Raw genomic sequence first — 23,532 nt, forward strand, 5'->3', positions numbered from 1 at the left:
CACATGCAGGTTTTTGTGTGGACATAGTTTTCAACTCCTCTGAGTAAATACCAAGGAGTGCAGTTGCTGGATTATATGGTAAAAAATATATTTATTTTTGCAGGAAACCACCAAACGTGTCTGTAACATTTACATTCCTACCAGCAATGGAGAAGAGTTGACTATACTTATGTGGGTCTATTTCTGGGCTCTCCGTTCTGTTCCATTGATCTGTTTGTTTATTCTTTCACCAATATCACACTGGCTTGATTACTGTCACTTGATAGGAAGTCTTGAAGTCAGGTAGCGTCAGTCCTCTGACTTTGATCTTTTCCTTCAGTATTGTGTTGGCTATTCTGGGTGTTCTACCTCTTCTTTTCCAACACTTGTTAGTGTCTGACCCCTCTTCTTCTTGAATGGGCCCTGGAGAGAGGCATCCTGGGGAAGAGCAAGGCCCAGCTCTCTGGTCTGGGGATGTGACTTTGAGGGAAGCCGAGGTCTTCCTTGCCCACCCTTCACCGTGGGTGAGTCATGACCTGGTCTCCTGGGATGAACTGCTTGGCCTGCACCAGCCCCTGCAAAAGCCACCTTGAGGCTTGACTGAGTTCCCACCTCAGGCCCAGGCTGGTAGGCTTCCCTGGAAACAGCTATTTCTGGCTATTTCTGCTCCAGGGAGGAACAGAGGTGGGTGGAAAATTTGAAATTGCCCAATGGGGTGATTTTGAAGTGCAGTGCATTTGAGGACTCAGGACAACTTTGACTTGAGAGGAGCACAAGGGGCAGCTTTTGAGAGTGTTGGCCTTTCTGGTATTGTCCAACCAGCAGGCTTGGCCTCCTGCAACCTGACAGCACCCGAAGGGGAGTGCTAGAGAGCTGGTTTGACCAGGCTGCAGGTGCTGGACCCCATGAAACCTGCTCAAAGCAGACCTGGGACCCGAAGAAGGGGAGGAAATGGGGTGGGTGTGGTCAGGCTTTTCCATGGAGGAGGTGCAGTGGGGTGGGTGGGTGTGGCAGCTGCAGGCAGACCTCCGGAGTTCTTGGAGTCTGGGGGGGTGGGGGGGTATGTGTCCGCCTAGAGTGGAGATGCAGCAGGAAGACACACAGAGGAGTGTTGGAGCTCAGGCTCTGGAGGCAGCCCCAGAGCTGCCACTCAATTGCTCTGGGCCCTCAGGCTAAGCGCTGACCTCAGCAACCCCATCAGCAAGCGACACTGACAAGGTTGTTGCCATGACCGTTAGCGATTGTAGTCTTTATGATCATGTCATGTTCTAGAACACTGCACTGGAGGTGGTGCTCTCGACCTTTCTGTTAGCTTTTTGCCACCTCTGGGGCTCCCTTCACACTGACATTTGCATCCCATCCTGCACTTCTCTTGGCTGTCCATGTTCCTTCCTTGGCTAAAATTGTTTGGCATGATTTTAGCAAATTGGTCAAGTGGTCAGCCTTTGGAGGCAGCCAGGTCTGGGACTGAATCCCAGCTTTGCCATTCTCAGCCACTTGCCCCTGGACAGGCCATTCACGTGTTCAGACCCGAGCCTCAGTTTTTTCTAAACTGGGACAATAATAACAGGCAGTTAATTAATTATAGCAGGTCATTAGCCCCCATAACTAGATTAGGAGGACTAATTGATTTGATGGATGTAAAGCACTTAACACCACGCCTGGCACACAGTTGGTGCTGGGTGGTAGAACAACCAAAGGCACAGGGAAGGGGAAGTGAGGTCTGGGATCCTGGGCAGGAGGAAAATGGCAGGTGCCGGGGGCCTGGGAGCGGGGCTGAAGGACCCCTACACTCAGCGGCCAGGTCCAGTTGCGTTGGCAACGCGGGCTCAAGGAGGGCTATTTGCTGCTTCGGTTCTGTACAAAATTTATTCTAGTTGCTTTTCAGCCCTTGAGTCACACTCCTAATGGTGCCCCATATCCACAGGTTTACGCACATGTCCCCAAGAGGAGGACGTGTCCACTCTGTCCCATGGCCCCAGGAACAAGCAACCCTGTGGGTTCCAGACTATTCTTCCCTTCATCTCTTCCTTCCTTTGTTCATTCTCCCAACAGATATTCCTCTAAGTTTTTAAAAATGTTTATTTTTTAAAATAAAATGTAGATATTTAAGCTGTACAACATGATATTTATATACGTAGTGAAATGATTGGTACAGTCAAACTAATTAACATATCCATTGCCTCATGCAGTTGCCTTTTTTTTGAGATGTTGGTCAAAGGGAACAAAGTTGCAGTAATCCAGGATGAATAAATAGAGAGATCTAAGGTACAGCGTGATGACTTTAAGTTAATAATAATAATGTATTGAGTACTAGAAACTTGCCAAGAGAGGAAATTTCAGGTACTCTCATTACAATAGGTTTTTTTTTTTTTCATCTCTGCTCTGAACCAGGCTTCATGGTGGGCACTGGGGAGTGCACTCAATGAGATGGACATGTCCCTGCCCTCATGGAGCCCCCCCAAACTAAACAAATAACTGTATCATTCTTATATACTAACTAATCACCCTGTCATTACAAACTGTGGTAGGCAGTACTGTGAAGCAAAAATGCAGAAATGCAGGGTACTTTGGGAAAAAATAACTTGGGCAACTCCATTAAGATTGGGGTAATCAGAGAGAGCCTCTCAGAGGAGGTGACATTTTGGCTGGAACCTGAAGGACGAAGAGGAAATTGCTGGCTTAAGAATGGGAAGAGAGAGAGAGAGAGAGAGAGAAAGAGAGAGAGAGAGAGAGAGAGAGAGAGAGAGAGAGAGAGAGAGAGAGAGAGAGAGAGATTGTGTGTGTGTGTGTGTGTGTGTGTGTGTGTGTGAAGGCCCTGAGGAGCTCAGTTTTTGTTTTGTTTTGGGAAATGAAAGAAGCCATTGTAACTGAATCAGTGAGGGACTGGGGAGAGAGGTGGGATGATGGGACAAGGTGGGGGGTGAGGAGAGGCAGGGACTTGGGGCGCCTTGGAGGCCACATTGACGGGAGCTGGGTGGGAAAGGAAGCAAGATGGGAAGTGAGGAAGAGTGGGCTCGGGGAGTGGGTATCCCATGAGCATGACTGTGGCAGCCACTCAGCACCAGGGTCCCCCCCCCCCCCCCCACCGGTGTAGATTGCCCAAGGTCCACCTCCAGGGGCAGACACCTCTGTCTTGCTGTCCTGGTTTCCCCAAGGCAGGAGCAGGACCCACACCTGCAGTTGTGCTAACCAGCTCCTAACCAGCTCGAGGTCAGGCAGTCTGCTCTGTGGGGCAGCGTGGGGCAGCGTGGGGCAGCTTGCAAAGAAAACACAAGCTTGTCAGCTGTGATTCCTCCCGCCAAGGCAGCCACCGTCAGCTTCCTGCCGAGATGGGCCTGTTCAGGCTCACTTGCTACAGCTGGAGATGGAGGGGAGCAGATGGCCCTGCCTGGCCCAGATTCCAGCCAGATTGCCAGGGAGGTGTGGGCAGAGCAGCAGGGTTGGTGCCAGGAGTGGGAATACACGAGAGGAGGGTGAGAGCCACGTCTTTGCCATCACCGTGGGGTCTTGCCTGTACGAGGGTGTGGAGAAATCAACTGTGGTCTCCCTGTGGTTCTTGAATCGGCAGCTCCTCAGAGCCCCCTGGAGAGTGATGGCTTCTGTCTTTTATTATCACACTGAGAGCTCTTGAGAAATGCAAGCTGTTAATGCTTATATTCCCAGCTCCCAGCGCACAGCAGGACAGGCAGGTGCTCAGTGGTTGTGTTTTGTGTTTATTTCTAAAAAATGATAGAAGTAGCTCCCAGGTGTTGTCTAACTTAACCCTCGTAGCAACCCCACAAAGGAGGCGCTGTGGTGACCCCATTTTATAGATGAGAACACAGAGGCACAGAAAGGAAGAGTAACTTGCCTGAAGCCACAGCTAAACAAATGCGTGAGGACATAGAGGTCACTCTGGCAAACTGATGGCCAAGCCTGGGGGCAGGGAGCAGACCTGAGTATGGACAGTGAGAGGAAGTGGAAGTTGAGCCTGGCTGGAGGGGAGAGCACACCCCTTCTTTGTGCTCCCTGAGACGCAGTCAACCCCTTAGACCCAGCGAAGCCAGCTTTCTCCCCTGTGTAAGGTACTCAAACAGCAAGAGATGAGCCTGGAGAGGTGGGGAGACAGACTGCACAACTCCAGAGCCAGCCCTTCACATGATGATTGCATAATTCCCCCGGAGTTATGCAAGGCGGTAGCCCTGTAGGCAGCACCTCAGCATGCAGGACCTAGAAGACCAGGGTCTGCAAAGGGCCAGATAGTAAATATTTCAGGCTGTGTGGGTCATAGGTCTCTCCTGTAGCCACTGAGCTCTGCTGTTGTGGGGTGACAGCAGTCATAGGCGATGCGTAAATAAATGCGGTGCAAATGTGTTCCAATAAAACTTAATTTACAGGAACAGGCTGCCTGCCAGATCTGGCTCATGAGCCATAAGATTGACAACCCCCGTGAAGGCCACAGAGGATTTTGAACTTCATTCTAAGAGCAACATGGAGCCACAAAAGGGTTTTAAGCAGAGAGTGAGAGGGAGCAGATTTATGCTTAATATTGTCCTGGAAGATCCGACTGTGTCCCCCTGTCCCCCCAGGGGCAATGTTTCTTTTGTGCTATTTCTGACTCCCTGAGCCCTTCTATCTGCCAGTAGAGGCTTGGCCTGGGACCTAAGGGCCTCTGTTACTTAAGAAGAAGGAGATGCCATTGCTATCTATTCTCTGGTCACCCTGGTCCCCACCCAGCTCTTAGCACAGGTCTGGCCACCCAGCAAGGCTTCAGCAATGCTGGTTCCCATTCCTGGGTGGTGGAGTCTTTGCTCCAGGGAGCTGCGTCCAGAGGCAGACTCCAAGCTGGAGCAGAAGTAGAATTACTGAGGGGACCTTTGCTCATGAAAAGCAGCAGTTCCTTAGAGGTGGAGTGAGTTGTCCCGCCTCTTGGGCTGAAAATAACCACCCGGCGTTGGAGTAATTACATATCTTGGTCTCCTACACAGCATGGAGGACACCCCAATAATTACTGTGCACACAGGGTGCTTTTGGCAGCTGGAGCTTATTTCTGCCTCAGAGAGTTTCTCCTGGACACACAGGAAGCCTGGTCCACCACCCACCCCCATGGGATTTGAATCCTTGCTTCATGTGAATAGAACCTTCCTGGACAAGAACATGATGGCCACCTCTACTCTCCAAGGGCCATTGCCAGGCCCAGGGCACCCTCCCTGGCCCATAGACAGGCTGGGCCTTGGTGACCAGTAGCTTTGCCATAATCTCTTCTCATGGCCCTTAGCCTGAGACCAGCTACCAGGCCACCCATGGCTCTGCAGGAGGGACCCACAGGCTGTGCTGCTTATCACAGACATGGGCCATCTGGGGTCAGCACCAGCGGGTGGCTTGCTTGGCTCAGAGATGGAGAGACTGTCCTTGGACTGAGCTAGGGGGCTGCTGATTAGTTCAGGTCCTGGAAGGGTTGTGGAGGACTTCCTGTGTGCCAGGCCTTAGGCAAAGAGCAGTAAGTGCTATCACTGTCCTTCCCTTTTGGGGCTTAGCAGACAGAAGCAAAGCCCATAATTACCCAAATAGTTATGTGATTGTGGTTGTGATAAGGCTATTGCTGAGATGCAGAGGGGGCGGTGGTATATACAACAGGGGGAGTGCCCTCTCCTGGGGAGTTTGAGCTGAGACCTAAAGGATGAGGAGTGAGGCAGCTGTGTGTGTGTGTGTGTGTGTGTGTGTGTGTGCGCGCGCACGCGTGCATGCGCGCATGTGTGCATGCACATGCTAAAAATAGATGCGTGGATGAGGGTGGATGGATGGATGGATGGATGGATGAATGAATTGATGATCGAGTCTTCCAGGCAGTTGGAACAGGCTATGCAAAAACTCAGAGGCCAGAGGAAGTAAGGTAACTCTGTAGCTGACAAAGGCCACTGTGGAAGGTGTTTGGAGTTTAAGAAATGAGACTGGAGAGGTGGGTAGGTAGGAACACTGTGCACGGCTGAGCAAGCTGTGCAGACCACGGTGTGAGTGGTGCCCACTGGAATTGTGCAAGATGGGGGCCTGCAGGCAGAGATAAACCCGTGGTAAGAGTTTTTGGCTTTGTTCCTAGAGCCATGGGGAGACATGGAAGGGCTTCAGCAGTTGGTGATGGGGCTAATGTCCATTTTTATTGGCCCCGAGCTGTATCAGCAAACAGCATCTTTTGTGGCAGGGCCCGGGGAGAGTGGGTCTTACCTGGCCCGCCGTGTATACCTGCACACCTGGTGTGTGATGAGACGCTCACTCCTGTCCCCTCTGTTGCAGTACGCTACTTCCTGAAGAATAAGGTCAGCCCTGATCTGTGCAACGAGGATGGACTCACAGCCCTACACCAGGTAAGGCCAGGCTCACAGGAGGCCCTAGCTCCCAGCACCCCACCTGGACAGGTGCCCTATCTCCCTGCTTTTTCCTGTCCAGAACCCTCAGGGAGGATGGAGGGAAGGGGAGCCGCAGCTGCCCCATCTGAAAGGCTCTTGTCTGCTTCGGAGACATGTGTGTCTGTTACAAACACACCCACAGAGCCCCTGTGCACGTGCACACGGGATACACACAGCCTCTGAGGACAGGGAGACTTTGTCCACTGCATCTCCACTGCCCAGCGAGCGTTTGGCAAACAAAGCAAGTCTGTTTAGACAGTTTACGAAGCACATTTGTTCACACCCACCATGGCATCCATCCATCCTGCTGACAAAGGTGATTGACAGAGGAGTTATATGACCTGCTCAAGGTCACACAGTCATGAACTCTAGCCAGGAACCATGTGCTATCATAATACACATGCTTTCTAGGGAAGTGGGATGGGTTCAGCACCCCTGGCTGGCTGTCATCTCTTGCCTGGATGCTGCATCAGCCTCCTAACTGGTCCCCAGCATCTAGTTGGCCCTGCTATTTATTATTCCTTCTCCATGTAATGGCCACGGGGATGCTCAAGTCAAAAATCTCCCGGTGTTACTCAAAGCGCTCTGGTGTCTTCCCCCAAGGTCCAACGAGGCCTGGCCCCTGACAAGCCCTCCATGCTTCCTAGCTCCCTGAGCTCCAGCCAAACGCTTTCTGGTTCCTTGCACACACTCTACTGCTCCCTGCCACACTTTCCCATGTGCACTGGTCATCCACAGTGGACAAGAGCCCGAGAACTGTGCTGTTATACACATGTCCTTTCCTCCTGGCACCCCTTTTATTTGTCATTGTAGCCATTAGTGTGGTCATTTGATGCTGATCCTCCCATCCAGACTGAGGTGCACAAGGGCAGACAGAGCCCACGTCTCTTGCTCATTGGTGTATCCCAGCATCTTTCCCCATGCTGGCATGCAGTAGGTGCTAGATATGTGCATGCTGACCCCGTGAATGAAAACACTGGAACCCTTCTGTGCCCTGGCCCAAGTGTCTGAGCTGGTAGGAGGCCAAGCTGCTGGAAGCCTGGGTTGGTGAGAGCCACTCCGTCTCCCTTTGAGGGCAGGAAGGGGTAGACAGATACTGGCCACTGTCCTGCCCATAAGCCCCATGGGCAAGTCCCCACCCTCAGCCTTTAGCCCACTGGCTTCCTGTGTGTCTGTCCTTTTGGCTTCTCCACCTGTCTTCTCCCATCCACAAATTCCAGCTGTGTGACCTTGGGCAAGTTGCTTAAGCTTCCTGTGCCTCACTTTCCTCATCTGTATAAGAGGAATAATTGGTACCTATCTCAGTAGGTGGTTATGAGGATTAAGTGAATTCACATAAAAATCCTGTGAATATCACTTGATACTGGATAAACACTAGATATCATTATTGTTAATTTTTTTTACATGTTCATTTCTCTGTAAGGGTGCTTCACTTATGTGAAATGTGGGCTGACTCTCACAACCCTCTGAAATATTATCTCCATTTTACAGCTCAGGAAACTGAGGCTCAGGCAGAGCACTGTGTAGTAGAACTTTCTATGATGATGGAATATTCTGTATATCTGCAATGTCCAGTGTGATAGAGCCCTCGAAATGTTCTGAAGATGAAACAAGGCAAAGCATGGCCAAGAGTTAGCAAGACACATGGCCCTAGTAACTCCTCAAAAAGCATGAGGTCTTCTTACTGATGAGGTGGCATGTATTATTGCTGCTGTTGCCAGGGCTGCCGTTACTGTGGTCGTTGGTAGTGTCCCTATTGCTTCAGTGCAACAAAGGAGCACATTCAGAAGAGGTTCCTGTGCCTGCGAAGGAGGGTGCATTAGCTTCACTTGACAACAGGGAGCCTTCACTTGGCCCCTGAGAGCAACCTGTCTGATTAGGGAGGAAACTCTCTCCCGTGAGGATGTGCGGGAGGGGAGCGGCAGGGAGGTGGGGAGAGGTGATATCACACACACACACACACACACACACACACACACACACACACACACACACACGTGTCGATAGGTTGGTCAGTGAGAGGTTGGACATGGGAAGTGAGGGGGCGGAGGAGTCCTTTAACTCCCAGGTGCCATTTCCCACCTTGAGGACTGCAGGAGGGTTGGCTTGCCCACTCCACCATGCACCCCACCACACTGCACCCCCGCACCCAGTCCCCCAACCCCCCAGCCCTTGCTCAGACCTGGTCTCCCAGGTGCAGCCTGTCACAAGACTGCAAGTCTAGGTGCACAATCCTCTCCCCCTTCAACCCGAGGCTCCCTCCCACATTCTCATATTTTCTGCAGCCCCTAAGGGTGGGCTCTCTGGCCCTCCTACCCCCAGGACCCTCCTAGGGACCGGGATTCCCCGGACTCATCTCCCAGGGACCGCCTGCGGCTCCACCCTTTCCCCTCCGCTTCATTCAGGTGCCTCTGGCGCCCTCTTTGGGCCGCGCCTCGCCACTGCATGCTTCCCCCCACCATGAGGCTGCGCCGCGCCTCATTGGGTCACTTGTACCCAACTGTCGGGAGAGATGCCGGCAGACCCAGCCCATACCAGACCCAGGAGTTCAGTCTCAGGCACCACCTGTGCAAAGGACTATTCCTTTCCCACATGTCCTGGTGCTGAGCCCTGGCTTCACTGGGGATGGGGGCGGGGACTGTGGTACTGCCCCATCCCCTTCCCTATCCCCACATCCACCTGGGGCCATGGGCTCCCACAAGTGCCCCTCTCATTCTGCTGGCTTCCAGTCACTTCTCCCTGTGCCTACCGTTTCTTCTGTATGCCAGGCCACCACCATCTCCTAGCTGTCCCTCTTCTTCCCAAGATCCTGCACTTGTAATCTGTTCTCCACATGCAACCAGAGGACGGATTAAAAAAAATAAGGCTGCTTGTGCTGTACTTCCAAATATAACCCTGCCCCGTATCCCACTGCCCTGAAGGCCAAGCCCTTGCCTGGATGGGCAGTGCTGAGCATGGTCCCCGACTTCTCCTCAGGCTCCCTGTCTTCCTCCTTTGCCCTCGCCTCTCCCTGCTCATCTCCCTGGCTTGAGGCCTCTCTGTCCCCTTGGAATCTTTCATTTTCTGTCCCTGGAGTTAGGAGCTCAGTGGCTGTTGGACCCCTGAGTCTATCTGAGGGGCTGCAGGTTCCTGGCCTTCCCTCTCTCTGCAGCTGACCCACGTGTGGACAGGCAGGAGCACAAACATGGCGGCCTCTGCAAGGACTGTCTCAGACTCCAGCCTCCACCCCCACCCCTAGCCTTCCTGCATAGCTGGGTTCTTTAGGGGGAGGTTTGGATACTAGGGGTTTCCCCAAGAACCGAACCCTGAGTCAGAACTTTGTAAGTCAGAGGTTACAAACTGTCATCAATCTAGGGCCACATTTTGGAGGCCACTGCTGGGAAGGGGCACCCCATAATTCCCCAGCTTCCTCCCTTCATCCCCCTGCTTCAGCAAGCAGCCCTGCTTGAATCTGTTATCTAAGTTAGTGTTCCCTATTCAATTTCATTCGAAGAAAGCCTTCTGGAATTAAAAAGAAAAGGTTTTAAAGCCTTGTTCAGAAATTTGTCTCATTCCACCAACACTTTCAAAGCATTTTATAGCTGACTTTACAAAAAACAATAATTTTTATCCTGTACATTATTAACTTACTTACAAGGAAGAAGGCTCAGAAAGGTTAAGTGATGTGCCCAAGATCACACAGCATATAAATACTGGAGGTGGATTCAATCTCAGGCTCTAGTGTCCTTCTCATGGGTTCTCCAGGGGAACTTGGTGTGTCCCCACCTGGGCCTGGGGCCTGGCCTCGAGCTGACCCTGCCTGTGTCCCCCTCACAGTGCTGCATCGACAACTTTGAAGAAATTGTCAAGCTGCTCCTTTCCCATGGTGCGAACGTGAACGCCAAGGACAATGAGCTGTGGACGCCTCTGCATGCTGCAGCCACCTGCGGTCATATCAACCTGGTGAAAATCCTCGTTCAGTAGTACGTGCCCCTCCCTTCCCCAAGAACAGTCCCCCCCTGCCTTTGGTCTTTCCCCAAGTTATTTTTTTTCCATCTCTTTTCTTCTTCCTCTTTTTTCTCCTTCTGATGCCTTTCTCAGTCTCTCTGTGCCTGTCACTCTCTTTCTCCCTGTGTCCTGTCTTCATCTCTGCCTCTTTCTCTCTTTGTTTTTACCTCTCTCCTCGTCTTTCCCCAGTTCCCTTTTTTCCTCTTCATCTCTGTGTGCGTTTAGCTTTCTCTCTCCATCTCTGTCTCTCCTCCACTCTTGGTTTTGCTTTTTCACTCAGTCTCTCTCTCTTCATTCTCTTTTTCCCACCCTAACTTTTCTTGCAGTAAAATACATCTGACATAAAATTCATCATCTCAATCATTTTTAAGTGTACAGTTCAGTGACGCTAAGTACCTTTCCATTCTTGTGTAACCATCACCACCATCTATTTCTAAAACTCATCTTCCCAAACTGAATCTCTGTTCCCATTAACAATAACCCTCCATTCTCCTCGCCTTTCCTCCCCAGGCAACTACCATTCTCCTTTATGTCTCCTTGGTTTTGACTACTTTAGGTACCTCATTTAAGTGGAATTACCTAGTACTTGTCTTTCTGTGACTGGTTTTATTCCAACTTAGCATAATGTCCTCACGGTTCACCATGTAGTGGCATATATCAGGATTTCTTTTTAAGGCTGAATAATGTCATTGAATATGTATATACCACATTTTTCTTATCTGTTCGTCTGCCAATGGACACGTGCGTGGCTTCTATGTTTTTAGCTATTGTGAATGATGCTGGTTTGAACATGCCTCAAGATCCTGCTTTCCATTCTGTTGAGTATGTACCCAGAAGTGGGATCACAGGATCATAGGTAGTTCTATTTTTAGGTTTTTTGAGGAATTGCCATACTTTTTTTCACAGTCTTTGTACCATTTTACATTCCCACCAATGGTAACACGAGAGTTCCAATTTCTTCACATCCTCACCAACACTTACTTTCTGTTTTTTTTTATTTTATTTTTATTATAGCCATCCTAATGGCTGTGAGATGATATCTTCTTGTAATTTTGATTTGCTTTTCCCTAATGATTAGTGATATTGAGCATCTTTGCATGTGCTTAATTGGCCATTTATATATCTTTGGAGAAATGTAGAATCCTTTGCCAATTTTCAAATTGGGTTGTTTGTTTTATTGTTTTGTTGAATTTTAGTTCTCTATATATTCTGGATACTAATCTCTTATCCCACATATAATTTGCAAATATTTCCTCCTAGTCTGTGGGTTGCCTTCTTACTTTATTGATAGTGTCTTTTGATGCACAAAATTTTAAAATTTTCATGAAGTCCATTTTATCTATTTTTTTTCTTTTGTTGCCTGTGTTATATCCCAGAAATCATTGCCAAATCCAATGTCCTGAAGCTTTTGCACTATGTTTCTAAGAGTTTTACAGTTTCGGGTCTTACATGAAGATCTTGACCCATTTTTGAGTTACTCTTTGTTATGAGGTGTTAGGTAAGGGTCCAACTTCATTCTTTTGCATCATTTCCAGTATTTCCAGCACCATTTACTGAAAAGGCTTTCCTTGTTGAAATCTGTACACCATATATCCGAGGGGCTCTCTATTCTTTCTGGGTTCTGTGTTGTATTCTTTGGTCTATAGACCTTTATGCCAGTGCCATACTGTTCCGATTATTGTAGCTTTGTAGTAAGTTTTGAAATCAGGAAGTGTCAGTTCTCCATATTTGTTCTTCTTTTTCATGGTTAATTAATTAATTAATTAGGCTTTTGAAGGTCCTTGAGAGTCCAAGGATCCTGAAATCACTATCCTTACTGGGGTACACTTTGGTGGCATTGTGGGTGCTGGGTGCACAGTGGGGTTGTGGATGAGAGACTAGAGGGCGGAAGTGGCCAGACCAATCCTAGCCACACCTACCCGGCCCTCACCCTGCCCTTTCTCTGCAGTGGGGCCGACTTGCTCGCTGTCAACTCTGATGGGAACATGCCGTATGATCTCTGTGAGGATGAGCCCACCCTGGATGTCATCGAGACGTGCATGGCCTACCAGGGTAAGAGCACAGCGCATGCCGTAAAGTGGGCTCAGAGCAGCACTGCAGGGAGCAGCTCTTAAATCAAGGCAGGTCAACACATTAGCAAGCTGCGTACCTGCCTGCCTCAGGCTCGGTGCTCAGGAAGTGGGATGAGTCCCAGTTATTATTATGGTGTGATTAACAAGATGAGGACGTGTGCTCTGCAGGAGGGAGGTATTGTTCTCCCCTGTGTCACATATACATGCGGGAGGCCTCAGCTGGCCTTGTCTCCTCTCCCTTAGCTGTGACAATTCAATCAACATTCACAAGAAAGATACATTCCCATTTGGGAAAATTATAGAAAGTCAGAAACATTCACTGGTGCCTGCCAGACACCACGCTGGCTGCCAGGGGCCCAGGTAAACAAGATGTGGGCTGTCTTCAATCACAAATGAGCTTCAGAAAGGAAACAAATGTAGCAATCAGAGAGACTTGCATCCTGCCGCCATCACTGCAGCCTACAGAATCCAAAGCTCCTCCTCGGAAAGAAATCTCAAACCCAGGTCCCTGACTGCAGTGCGAGGCCCTCTCCAGGGCCCTGCCCTGTGTTTCTCCCTAGCTCCCAGCAATAATAACTACCGATTTGGTGTGTCCATTTCCCCAACACCCAGCCTTTAACTATTCATCCTCTGCAGAGGCTCTTAACCATTTTTATGCCAATCTTGTGAATCTATGGACCTCTTCTAAGAATCATATATTTTAAATACGGTTATCAAAATCATAGGATTACAAAGGAAACCAACTATATTAAAATAAAGCTACCAAAACAGATTTTTAAAGACTTTATTTATTTTATTTTTAGAGAGAGAGGGAGAGAGGAAGAAAGAGAGGGATCAGTTGCCTTTTGCATGCCCCCAACTGGGGACCTGGCCTGCAGCCCAGGCATGTGCCCTGACTGGAATCAAACTGGCGACCTTTTGGTTCACAGGTTGCCACTCAATGCACTGAGCCACACTAGCCAGGGCCCAAAACAGTTTTAAATGTTTTATATACAAACTACTAATTAATGAAACAATAGATGATATGATATAATGTTAGTGAGAATATCACAGGCACTGCTAATTCTACTGTGGGCTTAAAACGTCATTCTGGGTCCCTCCACCTCAGTTCATTCAGCTCTCCATTTGAAAGTTATACAGGGGTGGCCAAAAGTAGGTTTACAGTCGTGAGTATGTGAAACACCTTATTCTTGTATTATTTATTAATTATTGTATTATTTTCCATGCGAGCACCTGTAAACCTACTTTTGCCTACCCCTGTATATTCATGAATTCAGTCATTCTCGTAACAAAAATTCATTAAGCCTCGTGCCCGGTGCTATAAAAACAATTGTGTACAAGATGAAGGACACTGACAAAGAGACCCTGGTCAAATAGGGCAGTCAGGAGAGGGCAGTTGGGAGGTAGGTGAGCCATGCCAGAAGTGTCAGTTCTCCATATTTGTGAGCAGTGCCTGTGACATTCCCACCAACATCTACCTACAGGGTAAGACGGAGCCAGCCGTTGGAGTGATTTCAGGTGGTATGTGGATGGTAGGGATTTCCAGGTAGAAGAACAGCATATGTAACAGTAACTGATATCATTACAGTGTCCACTGGGTGCCAGGCAAGAGCAGCCTTTGTTCTGTCGGCCAGCACATGGTGTTTGTGTTTGTTGGGCCTGGGACACAATGATCTGTGGGCATGTCTGTCTACCCCCTTGACTGACAGACCTTGGGGAGCAGGGTCCTTGCCCTCCCCTATCTGTGTCTCCTCCCCGAGAATGTGGGACCTGGCCTGGGGTGCTGACCAAACCCCACCTGCCCCCTGCAGGCATCACTCAAGAGAAAATCAATGAGATGCGGGCAGCTCCTGAGCAGCAGATGATGGCGGACATCCACTGTATGATCGCCGCGGGCCAGGACCTCGACTGGATCGATGCCCAGGGTGCCACGCTGGTAAGGACACAGGCCAGAACCAAGGCCCACTAGAGCTGAAGTGGGCCAGCACATGGTGGAGGCCACGCCTCTACAGTGGGGGCCTCTGTCTCCTGCCAGCCAGCCTCCTGCTGGCTTCCTTAGACTCTCACTTCTGTCTCCCACCTTGGCTGGGCAGTTGGTTTCTCTTTGCCTCGTTTCCTTCTTGGTCCTTCATCCATTCCCATGGTGCACTTTGTGATAACTTAGGGCTCTCTAGGAATGTTAGTCACTTCCTGAGTGTTCATCATGTGCTAAGTACTTTATGTTTTTTTCTGGGAGATTGAACAAATGGGGCAACTAAGGTCTGCAAGGTGGCGTCTACCATTGGAGGCCTTGGATGGTGCCAGGTAGAAGAGCTGGGGCCTTAGCACGAGGCTTTCCCTTATTGGATGTATTGGTTACTATTGCTACATAACAAACTACTGCAAAACTCAGCATCCTGAAACAGCAAGAAATATTTGTCATCTCACATAGTTTCTGTGGGTCAGGGAACTGGGAACAGTTTGGCTGCGAGGCTGCAGCTTGGGGTCTTCTATGAGGCTGCAGTGAAGATGTCAGCCAGGGCTGCTGTCTGAATGCTTGACTGGGGCTGGAAGATCCACTTCCAAGGTGGCGGGCCAGTTAGTGCTGGCTCTTGGCAGGAGGCCTTGGTTTCTAACCTCCTCGGGGCCTACCTCTCTTTAGGGCTACTTGAGTGTCCTCACAAGATGTCTGCCTGCTCTAGAGTGACTAATCCAAGAGAGCATAAGGTAGAAACGGCAATGCCTTTTATGGCTTAGCCTCAGAAATCACACACTGCCCCTTCGCAATATCCTATCTGTTAGAAAGGAGTTACTCCAGCTGGTCCACGTTCAAGGGGAGAGGAATTAAACTCCATCCTTTAAGGGGAGATATATCAAAGAATTTGAAAACATATTTTAAAACCACCCTATTGGAGCCCAGAGGCCTCTTGCACAAGGCTCAGCATATAGTAGGGACTCAGTAAATGCTGTTGCCTTAACCAGAGGAGCTCTAAGACCAGCCACAGGGGAGAAGAGCTCACCTCTTTGCCTTACCTCTTAGGTCCGTGTTGCAGATATAATCATTCTCTGCAATCTGGCTGGTATTTCCACCTTATTCTTTTCCATTCTACTGGCCCCAGAATGATCCGGGACTTGGGTTAGGGAGAGGGCTAGCCTACCTCCAAATGTGGAACTGCCCCCCCCCCCCCCCAGGGGACGCTCACTTCTTTTCTCTTCTTCAGCTGCACATAGCTGGAGCCAATGGATACCTACGAGCAGCTGAGCTCCTCCTGGACCATGGAGTGCGCGTGGATGTGAAGGACTGGGATGGCTGGGAGCCCCTACATGCAGCTGCCTTCTGGGGACAGGTAGTTTTCACCCACAGGGCTGTGGGAAAGGCCAGCACAGGATCAGCCTATTGTCCTTTGGTCTGGCAGTTGGTTCAAAAGAACACAAGACCCCCTTAAGGTGTTGACTACAGATAGTAAATGGGATATGAAAAGACCTAGGAGGTTTGCAAAAACATTTTTTTAGTATATTTTATTGATTATGTTATTACAGTTGTCCCACTTTTTCTCCCTTTGCCCAACTCCACCTGGTACCCTGCTTCCCTCCAGCAATATCCCCACTTAGTTCATGTCCATGGGCTGTGCATATAAGTTCTTTGGCCTCTCCATTTCCTATACCATTCTTAACATCCCCCTGTCTATTTCGTATCTACTAATTATGCTTCTTAGTCCCTTCACCTTTCTCCCCATTCTCCCCCTTGCCCCTCCCAGCTGATAATCCTCCAAATAATCTCCATACCTATGATTCTATTCCTGTTCTGGTTTTTGCTTTGTTGTTGTTGTTGTTTTTTAGATTCAGTTGTTGATAGTTGTGAATTTCTTGCCATTTTAATGTCCATAGTTTTGATATTCTTCTTTCTCTTAAATAAGTCCCTTTAACATTTCATGTAATAATGGCTTGGCAATGATGAACTCCTTTAGCTTTACCTTGTCTGGGAAGCACTTTATCTGCCCTTCCATTCTAAATGATAGCTTTGCTGGATAGAGTAATCTAGGTTGTAGGTCCTTGCTTTTCAACACTTTGAATATTTCTTGCCAGTTCCTTTTTGTCTTCAAAGTTTCTTTTGAGAAATCAGCTGATGGTCTTATGGGTACTACTTTGTATGTAACTCTCTTCTTTTCTCTTTCTGCTTTTAAGATTCTATCTTTTACCTTGGCATTTTAATAATCATATGTCTTGGTGTGGTCCTCTTTGGATCTAACTTGTTTGGGACTCTCTGTGCTTCGTGGACTTGTATATCTATTTCCTTCACCAAATTAGGGAAGTTTTCTTTCATTATTTTTCCAAATAAGTTTTCAATTTTTTGCTCTTTCTCTTCCCCTGACACCCCTATGATTCAGATGTTGGTACATTTGGAGATATCCTAGAGTCTTCTTATATTATCCTTGTTTTTTTAAAAATTCTTGTTTCTTCTTTCTATACTGGTTGACTGTTTATTTCTTCCTTATGTTTTAAATCATTTACTTGAATCTTGGCTTCCTTCCCTTCATTGTTGGTTTCCTGTAGATTTTTAAAAAAATTCAGTTAGTCTAACTTTCATTTCTTTCCTTATGCTTTTGCCATACTCAAGAAGTTTTCTGAGCATCCTGATCACCAGCGTTTTGAACTCTGCATCTGATAGGTTGACTATCTCCATTTTTCTTAGTTTTTTCTCTGGAGTTTTGTTCTGTTCTTTCATTTGGGCCATATTTCTTTGTCTCCTTAATTTGGAAACCTCCCTGTGTTTGTTTCTGTATATTACATAGAGCTCTTTGACTCCCTGTAAAAGGCACCTGTAAATTGTATGGGGTGGAGCCTTAGGTAATTGCCAGGATGAGGCAACCTGCTTCACCACTTTGTGGCTCTGTGTAGGGGGAGGCCTCAGAGAGGGGACTGTGATACTACCTGGCTTCTGGGCGTTTTCCCAGCATTTATCCTATTTCTAGTCACTTCACCCACTCCTCATATGTGACTGGCACCCTTCCAATTATTGCTCTGATGTTGAATCCCCAGAATGAGTGGATTTGCATATGTTCTAAGTCCATGTGTGCCCTTTAAATGGACTCTCCTGAGAAAATGACAGTTTCTTCCACTGCCCCAACCCCCACTTGTTTTTACTGCCAGAGGTTATGGGGCTTTATCTTCCCAGTACTGGAACCCTGGGCTGTGCAGTCTGATCTGGGGCTGGGATTGCTCAGGCCCAAGATATCCCTCCCAATTTTTACCCACCACACATGAGTGTGGGACCACCTGTTTGCTGTTGCCTCTCTGCACCACACCATGTCTGTACCCCTCCTCCCCATCTGGATGAATGTGGCTTCTTTAAATCCTTGGTTGTTGGACTTCCATACAGTTCAATTTTCTGACAGTTCTGGGCGTTATTTGTTTTGAGATTTAGTTGTAATTCTTTCTATGGTTGTGCAAGGAGGTGAAACATGTCTACCTATGCCTCCATCTTGACTGGAAGTCTTTGACAAGTTGTATTCTAATAGGATAATAGTCAAATTTGTGAAATTAGAAAACTCCCAGTGTTTCTGCTTTGAGTAGTTTCTCCCTTTGTTTCCCAGATATAAAACCCTGGTTGCAGCTTTTTCAGTCCTTCCATAGACACCCGACAGCTCTAGAGTTACAGCTGACTACTTTTTCTTCTGTCCCTTGGTCCAGGCATACTGGAGGAGGTTTCAGTCTATTGCATCCCAGGATCCCTGGCCCCAGGGTTCAAAGTCTTCCGTGGGAATCAGCTTTGCCCCACCATTCTTTGGGTCACATGCTAAGAGGCCTTGGGCATTCTCTCCACCTCCTAGGCTTTCTCAGCCTTGTGCAGTGGGAACGTTGGCTTCTTCCTGTGTTTCAGATGCAGATGGCAGAGCTATTGGTGTCCCATGGGGCCAGTCTCAGTGCTAGGACATCCATGGATGAAATGCCAATAGGTAAGTCCAGCACAACACCTGGTACATGATATGCTCTCATCAATTGTTTGGTGGGTAGAGGGATGAATGGATGAATATATAGTTGGCTAGATGCTGCACTGGTGTATAGATGGATACATGTATGAGTAATAAATTAGTGGGTAATAAATTAATGGGTAAATAGGTGGGTGGACGGATGGATGGATAGATAAATGTATGGATAACTGCGTGAATGTATGGCTGGAGTATGAAATATGGATGGATGGATGGATAGATGGATAGATGGATAAGAAGATAGGGGGGTAGAGGACAAGCCTATGGAGTGATGACTGGGTCAGTGACGAGGTAGATAGATAAGTGAAAGAATCAGGTGGGTTGAGTAGGTGGGGATATATGATTTCAGCATCTTTGCATAATTTCTTGCTTGGGCTACATGGTATCTGCTTGTTTCTGTTGATGCTTCTTATTTCAATGGAGAGTTGGTAAATTCTACTGGAAACCATCAAAGGTGTATGACTCCTTCAGTCATAGCTAGAAACCTTAGGCGTTGTGATTGTGCATGGAACCTGAGTTTCCTGTTCTTATTCTCTTCTAAGGATTTCGTTGTAGCCCAGAAAATAAGGGTGGTGGGGTTTTCTCCTCTCCCTGCATGCCCCAAGGGATGCTGGGAGTTTTCAGTTGTTTGGGAGGGCAGCTTCTCTGTCTGCAAGGCTCTTGGTGGGGGCCACAGGACCCTGCGCTGCCTCCCATAGCAGACTCCTCTGCCCTTTCAGACCTGTGTGAGGAAGAGGAGTTCAAGGTCCTGCTGCTGGAGCTGAAACACAAGCACGACGTGATCATGAAGTCACAGCTGAGGCACAAGTCGTCCTTGAGCCGGAGAACGTCCAGCGCAGGCAGCCGTGGGTGAGTCAGGGGCTGGGCAGCCAGGGGTACCCATGCATGCTCCTGCCTGTGGTGCCCGAATGCAGCCTCCAGCACCCCCTCTCTCCCTTCAGGAAGGTGGTGCGTCGAGCCAGCCTGTCAGACAGGACCAACCTGTACAGGAAGGAGTATGAGGGTGAGGCCATCCTGTGGCAGCAGCGGAGTGCAGCGGAGGATCAGCGGACTTCAACCTACAATGGGGACATCAGGGAGACCAGGACGGACCAGGAGAATAAGGACCCAGTGAGTGTCCCTGTGCCCTGCTCCAGTGCCAGCCACTGCCTTGGGGGCAGGACAGGGCCCCAGCCTGGTCTGGCCTCTTCATTTGAGAGCCTTCAGAAGCAGATTAGCTGGGCAGAGCCCTTAAACCAGCTGGACCCAGTCTGATGGCAGTGGCTACTGTGGTTAGCGAGGGGAGCCTAGGGTGTGCTTGAGTCGGAGCTGGGAGCTTTGGCACCCAGTAAGGTCTCATAATCAACAGGGAATGAGTGACAACCATGTGCCTGCTCATGATGCATTAGGTCTAATTCTGGACTTCCCAGAAAAGAGGTTCAGCAGGGCAGTCACCCTGGGAGCTAAGGACACTGAAACCCCAAAGGACCTGGTTGGGGAGATGTAACAAAATGTTGAAAATCGTGTTTATCAGAACACATTCAATTAGAAGAAATGTTTTGAAAAACTTGGTGGGGTGCTGGTAGGACCTCTGAGCAGTGTGTCCCAGGAGTAGCCAACGTCCCCGATGCTCTCTTTACTAGTGGCCCAGGCCTGCTCTAACAAATTACTGCCAACTTGGAGCTTAAAAGAGCAGAAATGTATTTTCTCACAGTTCTGGAAGCCAGAAGTCTAAAAGCAAGGTGTTGGCAGGGCTGGTTCCTTCTGGGGACTCTGGGGGGGCATCTGCTCTGGGCCTCTCTCCCAGCTTCTGGGGGCTCCGGTGCTCGTTGGCTTTTATTAGCATGACCCTAGACTTTGCCTCAGTCTTCACATGGCTTTCTTCCTCATGTGTGTGCGTCTGTGTCTCTGTCTTCTACCCTAATCCAGTATGAATGACCTCATCTTAATCTAACTATGTCTACAAAGATCCTACTTTCAAATAAGGTCGCATTCAGAGACGTGGGGTGGACATGAATTTGGGGGGAGACTATTCAACTCAGCGCTCACGCACTGAGGTCTATGCCTGGCTGTGTCTACTGAGGGGAGGAAAGTTTGGGACCAGCGCAGAACTGTTGGGCATACGAAGAGAGAGGCAGACGCTCTCAGCAGTGGTCTGCCTTTTTGGTTCTGCCACCACACAGGCAGTTGAAAGCATTTCGAGAATGTATTGCTTTGGCGGGATGCAAAGTGATCAGTTGCCCAGTCTGCCACACATCTCAATGGGACCCTGCTTCCCCAGTGAACAAGGAGGCACATGTGGCTTTTGTCTCACCAGCAGGAGAGATGGTGCTGATGGAAGGGACCCCCCCATCAAAGCCTCTGGCAGGGATGGAGAGGGCAACCCGGAGGCTTTGTTCTGTCTAGTCCCCAAGCTCGGGGGCTGGGGAGAAAAGAGTTGTAGAGACAGAAATCAAATCACATTTCAGATGCCTCCAGCTGTGCTTTATTTATTTTCTTTTGTGATTTATATATTTCTTGGAGATCCCTGGAATCCCCAAGTCAGATCACGGAGACTGCCTTCATTCTTAGCTGCAGAATATTGCAGTACAAGGACATACCATAATTTCCCACCTGCCTAATAATGACTCTGAGGCTTTGTTCTCCTGGGGAGTATATCTGTGAAAAGAAGTCCTGGAAATGAACTTGCTGGTACAAAGTATTCATTCTTCTTTAAAAACAAAGAGATTGTGGCAGTTTACATGCCTAGCTATTTTCCCACACCTTTACCAGCACTGAGTAGTAGCAAATGTTAAAAAACACTTGTCAATGGCCCTGGCCGGGCAGCTCGGTTGGTTAGAGCACCCATTCTGTTGTGCCAAGGTTCAATACCTGGTCAGGGCACATATAAGAATCAACTGATAAGTGGAACAACAAATTGATGTTTATCTCTTTATAAAAACCAATTTAAGAAAACACTTGTCAATTTGATAGGTAAAATTTTTGTTTTATTTTTTATGTCATTAATTATTAGTGAGGTTGAATATTTTTTCTATGTTTACACGCTACATTTTGTTGTGAGCTGTATAGTAGTGTCCTTTGTCAATACTTTCTTTGGGGTAGCAGGGTTTTTTAAAGTGGTCTTTTAAGAGCTCTTTATTTATTGGGGAAATTAGTCTTTTTTCTGTCATATATGTTGCAAATATTATTCCAGTTTTGTCAGGTGTCTTTTGACTTTGTTTATGGTGATTTTCGCTTTAGATTTTTGTTATTGTCAAATGTATCAACCTTTTCACTTATAGTTTCTAGGCAGCTCTAGGTATCCGGGGGTTTCTGGGTCTGAAGGATCTTTGGGTAAGAATGTTCGGAGTGGGAATACAGAGGAAGGATTACAAGTGACCAAATACCCAACTGATGTTGACTTATACAAAAAAGGAGTTTATTGATTCATGTAGCTGGAAAGTTGGGCCCAGCTGGATCCAGGGGCTCACAACACATCACCAGGACGCAGTCTGTCTCTCTCTCCTTCCATCTTCCTTCATGTCAGCCTCACTGTCAAGCAGGCCTTTGACGTGATGTCTCCCTAGCCCCCAACTTCCATCATTGTCACCACCCACAATTCGTATAAAAACAGAACTTCTCTTTCCCAATCATTCTAGTAAAAGCCCCAGGGTTGTGTTTCATCAAAGCAGTTTCGGTCAAGAACCCGTCTCTGCACAGGTTCCTGTAGTGAATGCACTGACTCTCCAGGCTTGGGGTCATGGTCCAGCCCTTGGAGCAAGGTTGGGGGTTGGTCAGCTCTACTAAAACACATTAATGGGTGCCTTCCCCAAAGCCAAATGGAGGTCCTGTTACCCAGTTAGGGAACACAGATGGAGGGCGGGTCCAGACAGTAGTGCCCCCAGCAGAGACACAAGCGGGGCGTGGGTGCAGGCCCTCTGGCCGGCCAGCCGGTAATGCTGTCCTTTCACCCTCAGAACCCCCGGCTGGAGAAGCCCGTGCTGCTCTCTGAGTTTCCCACCAAGATCCCACGGAACGAAATGGACGTGCCTCTTGAGAACGGCCTCCGGGCTCCGGTCAGCGCCTACCAGTACGCACTGTCCAATGGGGACGTCTGGAAAGTGCACGAGGTGCCTGACTACAACATGGTCTATGGTGGCTCCGGCATGGCCGATGCCACCCCGCCCTGGAGTGGCTACAAGGAACAGGGCCCCCAGACGCTTCTGGAGCTGAAGCGGCATCGGGCTGCAGCCAAGCTGCTCAGCCACCCCTTCCTGAGCACGCACCTGGGCAGCGGCATGGCCAGGACGGGCGAGAGCAGCAGTGAAGGCAAGGCCCCCTTGATCGGAGGCAGAACTTCACCATACAGCAGCAATGGGACCTCGGTGTATTACACGGTCACCAGCGGAGATCCCCCCCTCTTGAAGTTCAAGGCCCCCATAGAGGAGATGGAAGAGAAGGTCCATGGCTGTTGCCGCATCTCCTAATCTCCATGTGACAGAGGAGAGAGATGCGTTGGGGAGGGGGTCCCTGGAAGCCAGCCCAGCAGCCCTTGCTGGGGAAGCTTCAGAGGGTATCTGGTGGGAAGGTGGGTTCTGCTTTCCAGAGGAATGCCGACCCCACCTCTCTGCCAGCTGCCCTTAGCATCGCCAGTGCTTCCTGCTGCATTGTCTGTCATCAGAAACAAGACCCCTAGCGGCTTCCCGACTCACCCTGCTGTCTGATTTGGGGAGGGAGGGCTGGGTTCCTGTTCTGTTGTTGGTAAAGTCTTCTCTGGACCAGTGCTCGCATGTCACGTATCAACACACGCACACACTTCATCAACGTGTAAAAATGACAGCTGGGCTCATGGGAAGCAGGTGGGACAGAGAATGTGTGGGCTGTTCCCAAGAGGACTGAGAGTTTTTGTCACCACTGCCAATGTGGCTGGCTTTAGCAGGGGTGGGGGCCTGCTAAGCTGAGATCCATAGTCCTGCCTAGAGCCCCACGGGGGTCTGGGCCACCATTTACATCTGACAGGAGCAGGCAGTCCGCTCTGCACTCAGATGGAGCCTTGAGCCCACGTGGGTAGATGAAATGGACACAGGCCTGCTCCCCTCAGCCTTGCCCGTGCCCGGAGCCAGCTGTGTTGGGCCACTCAGGGGCCAAGGTGGGAACCAAGCTGTACCATTCCTGGAAGAA

At 49.1% G+C, this 23,532-nt stretch overlaps 1 protein-coding gene across 1 annotated transcript; it reads left to right on the forward strand.

Moving 5' to 3' along the window:
* Positions 1–6,072: 6,072 nt before the first annotated feature.
* On the forward strand, positions 6,073–22,892 carry LOC150003566 (protein phosphatase 1 regulatory inhibitor subunit 16B). Its single transcript, XM_090285047.1, has 10 exons — positions 6,073–6,172; positions 6,253–6,323; positions 10,182–10,327; positions 12,301–12,404; positions 14,236–14,360; positions 15,625–15,750; positions 18,285–18,360; positions 19,113–19,242; positions 19,335–19,503; positions 22,329–22,892. The coding sequence occupies exons 1-10, from the start codon at positions 6,073–6,075 to the stop codon at positions 22,836–22,838; spliced, it is 1,557 nt and encodes a 518-aa protein (XP_090141173.1). The 3' UTR covers positions 22,839–22,892.
* The last annotated feature ends 640 nt before the right edge of the window (positions 22,893–23,532 follow it).

Source organism: Furipterus horrens, unplaced genomic scaffold, assembly GCF_987537825.1.
Source record: "Furipterus horrens unplaced genomic scaffold, mFurHor1.1.pri manual_scaffold_8, whole genome shotgun sequence".
Lineage (NCBI taxonomy): Eukaryota > Metazoa > Chordata > Mammalia > Chiroptera > Furipteridae > Furipterus > Furipterus horrens.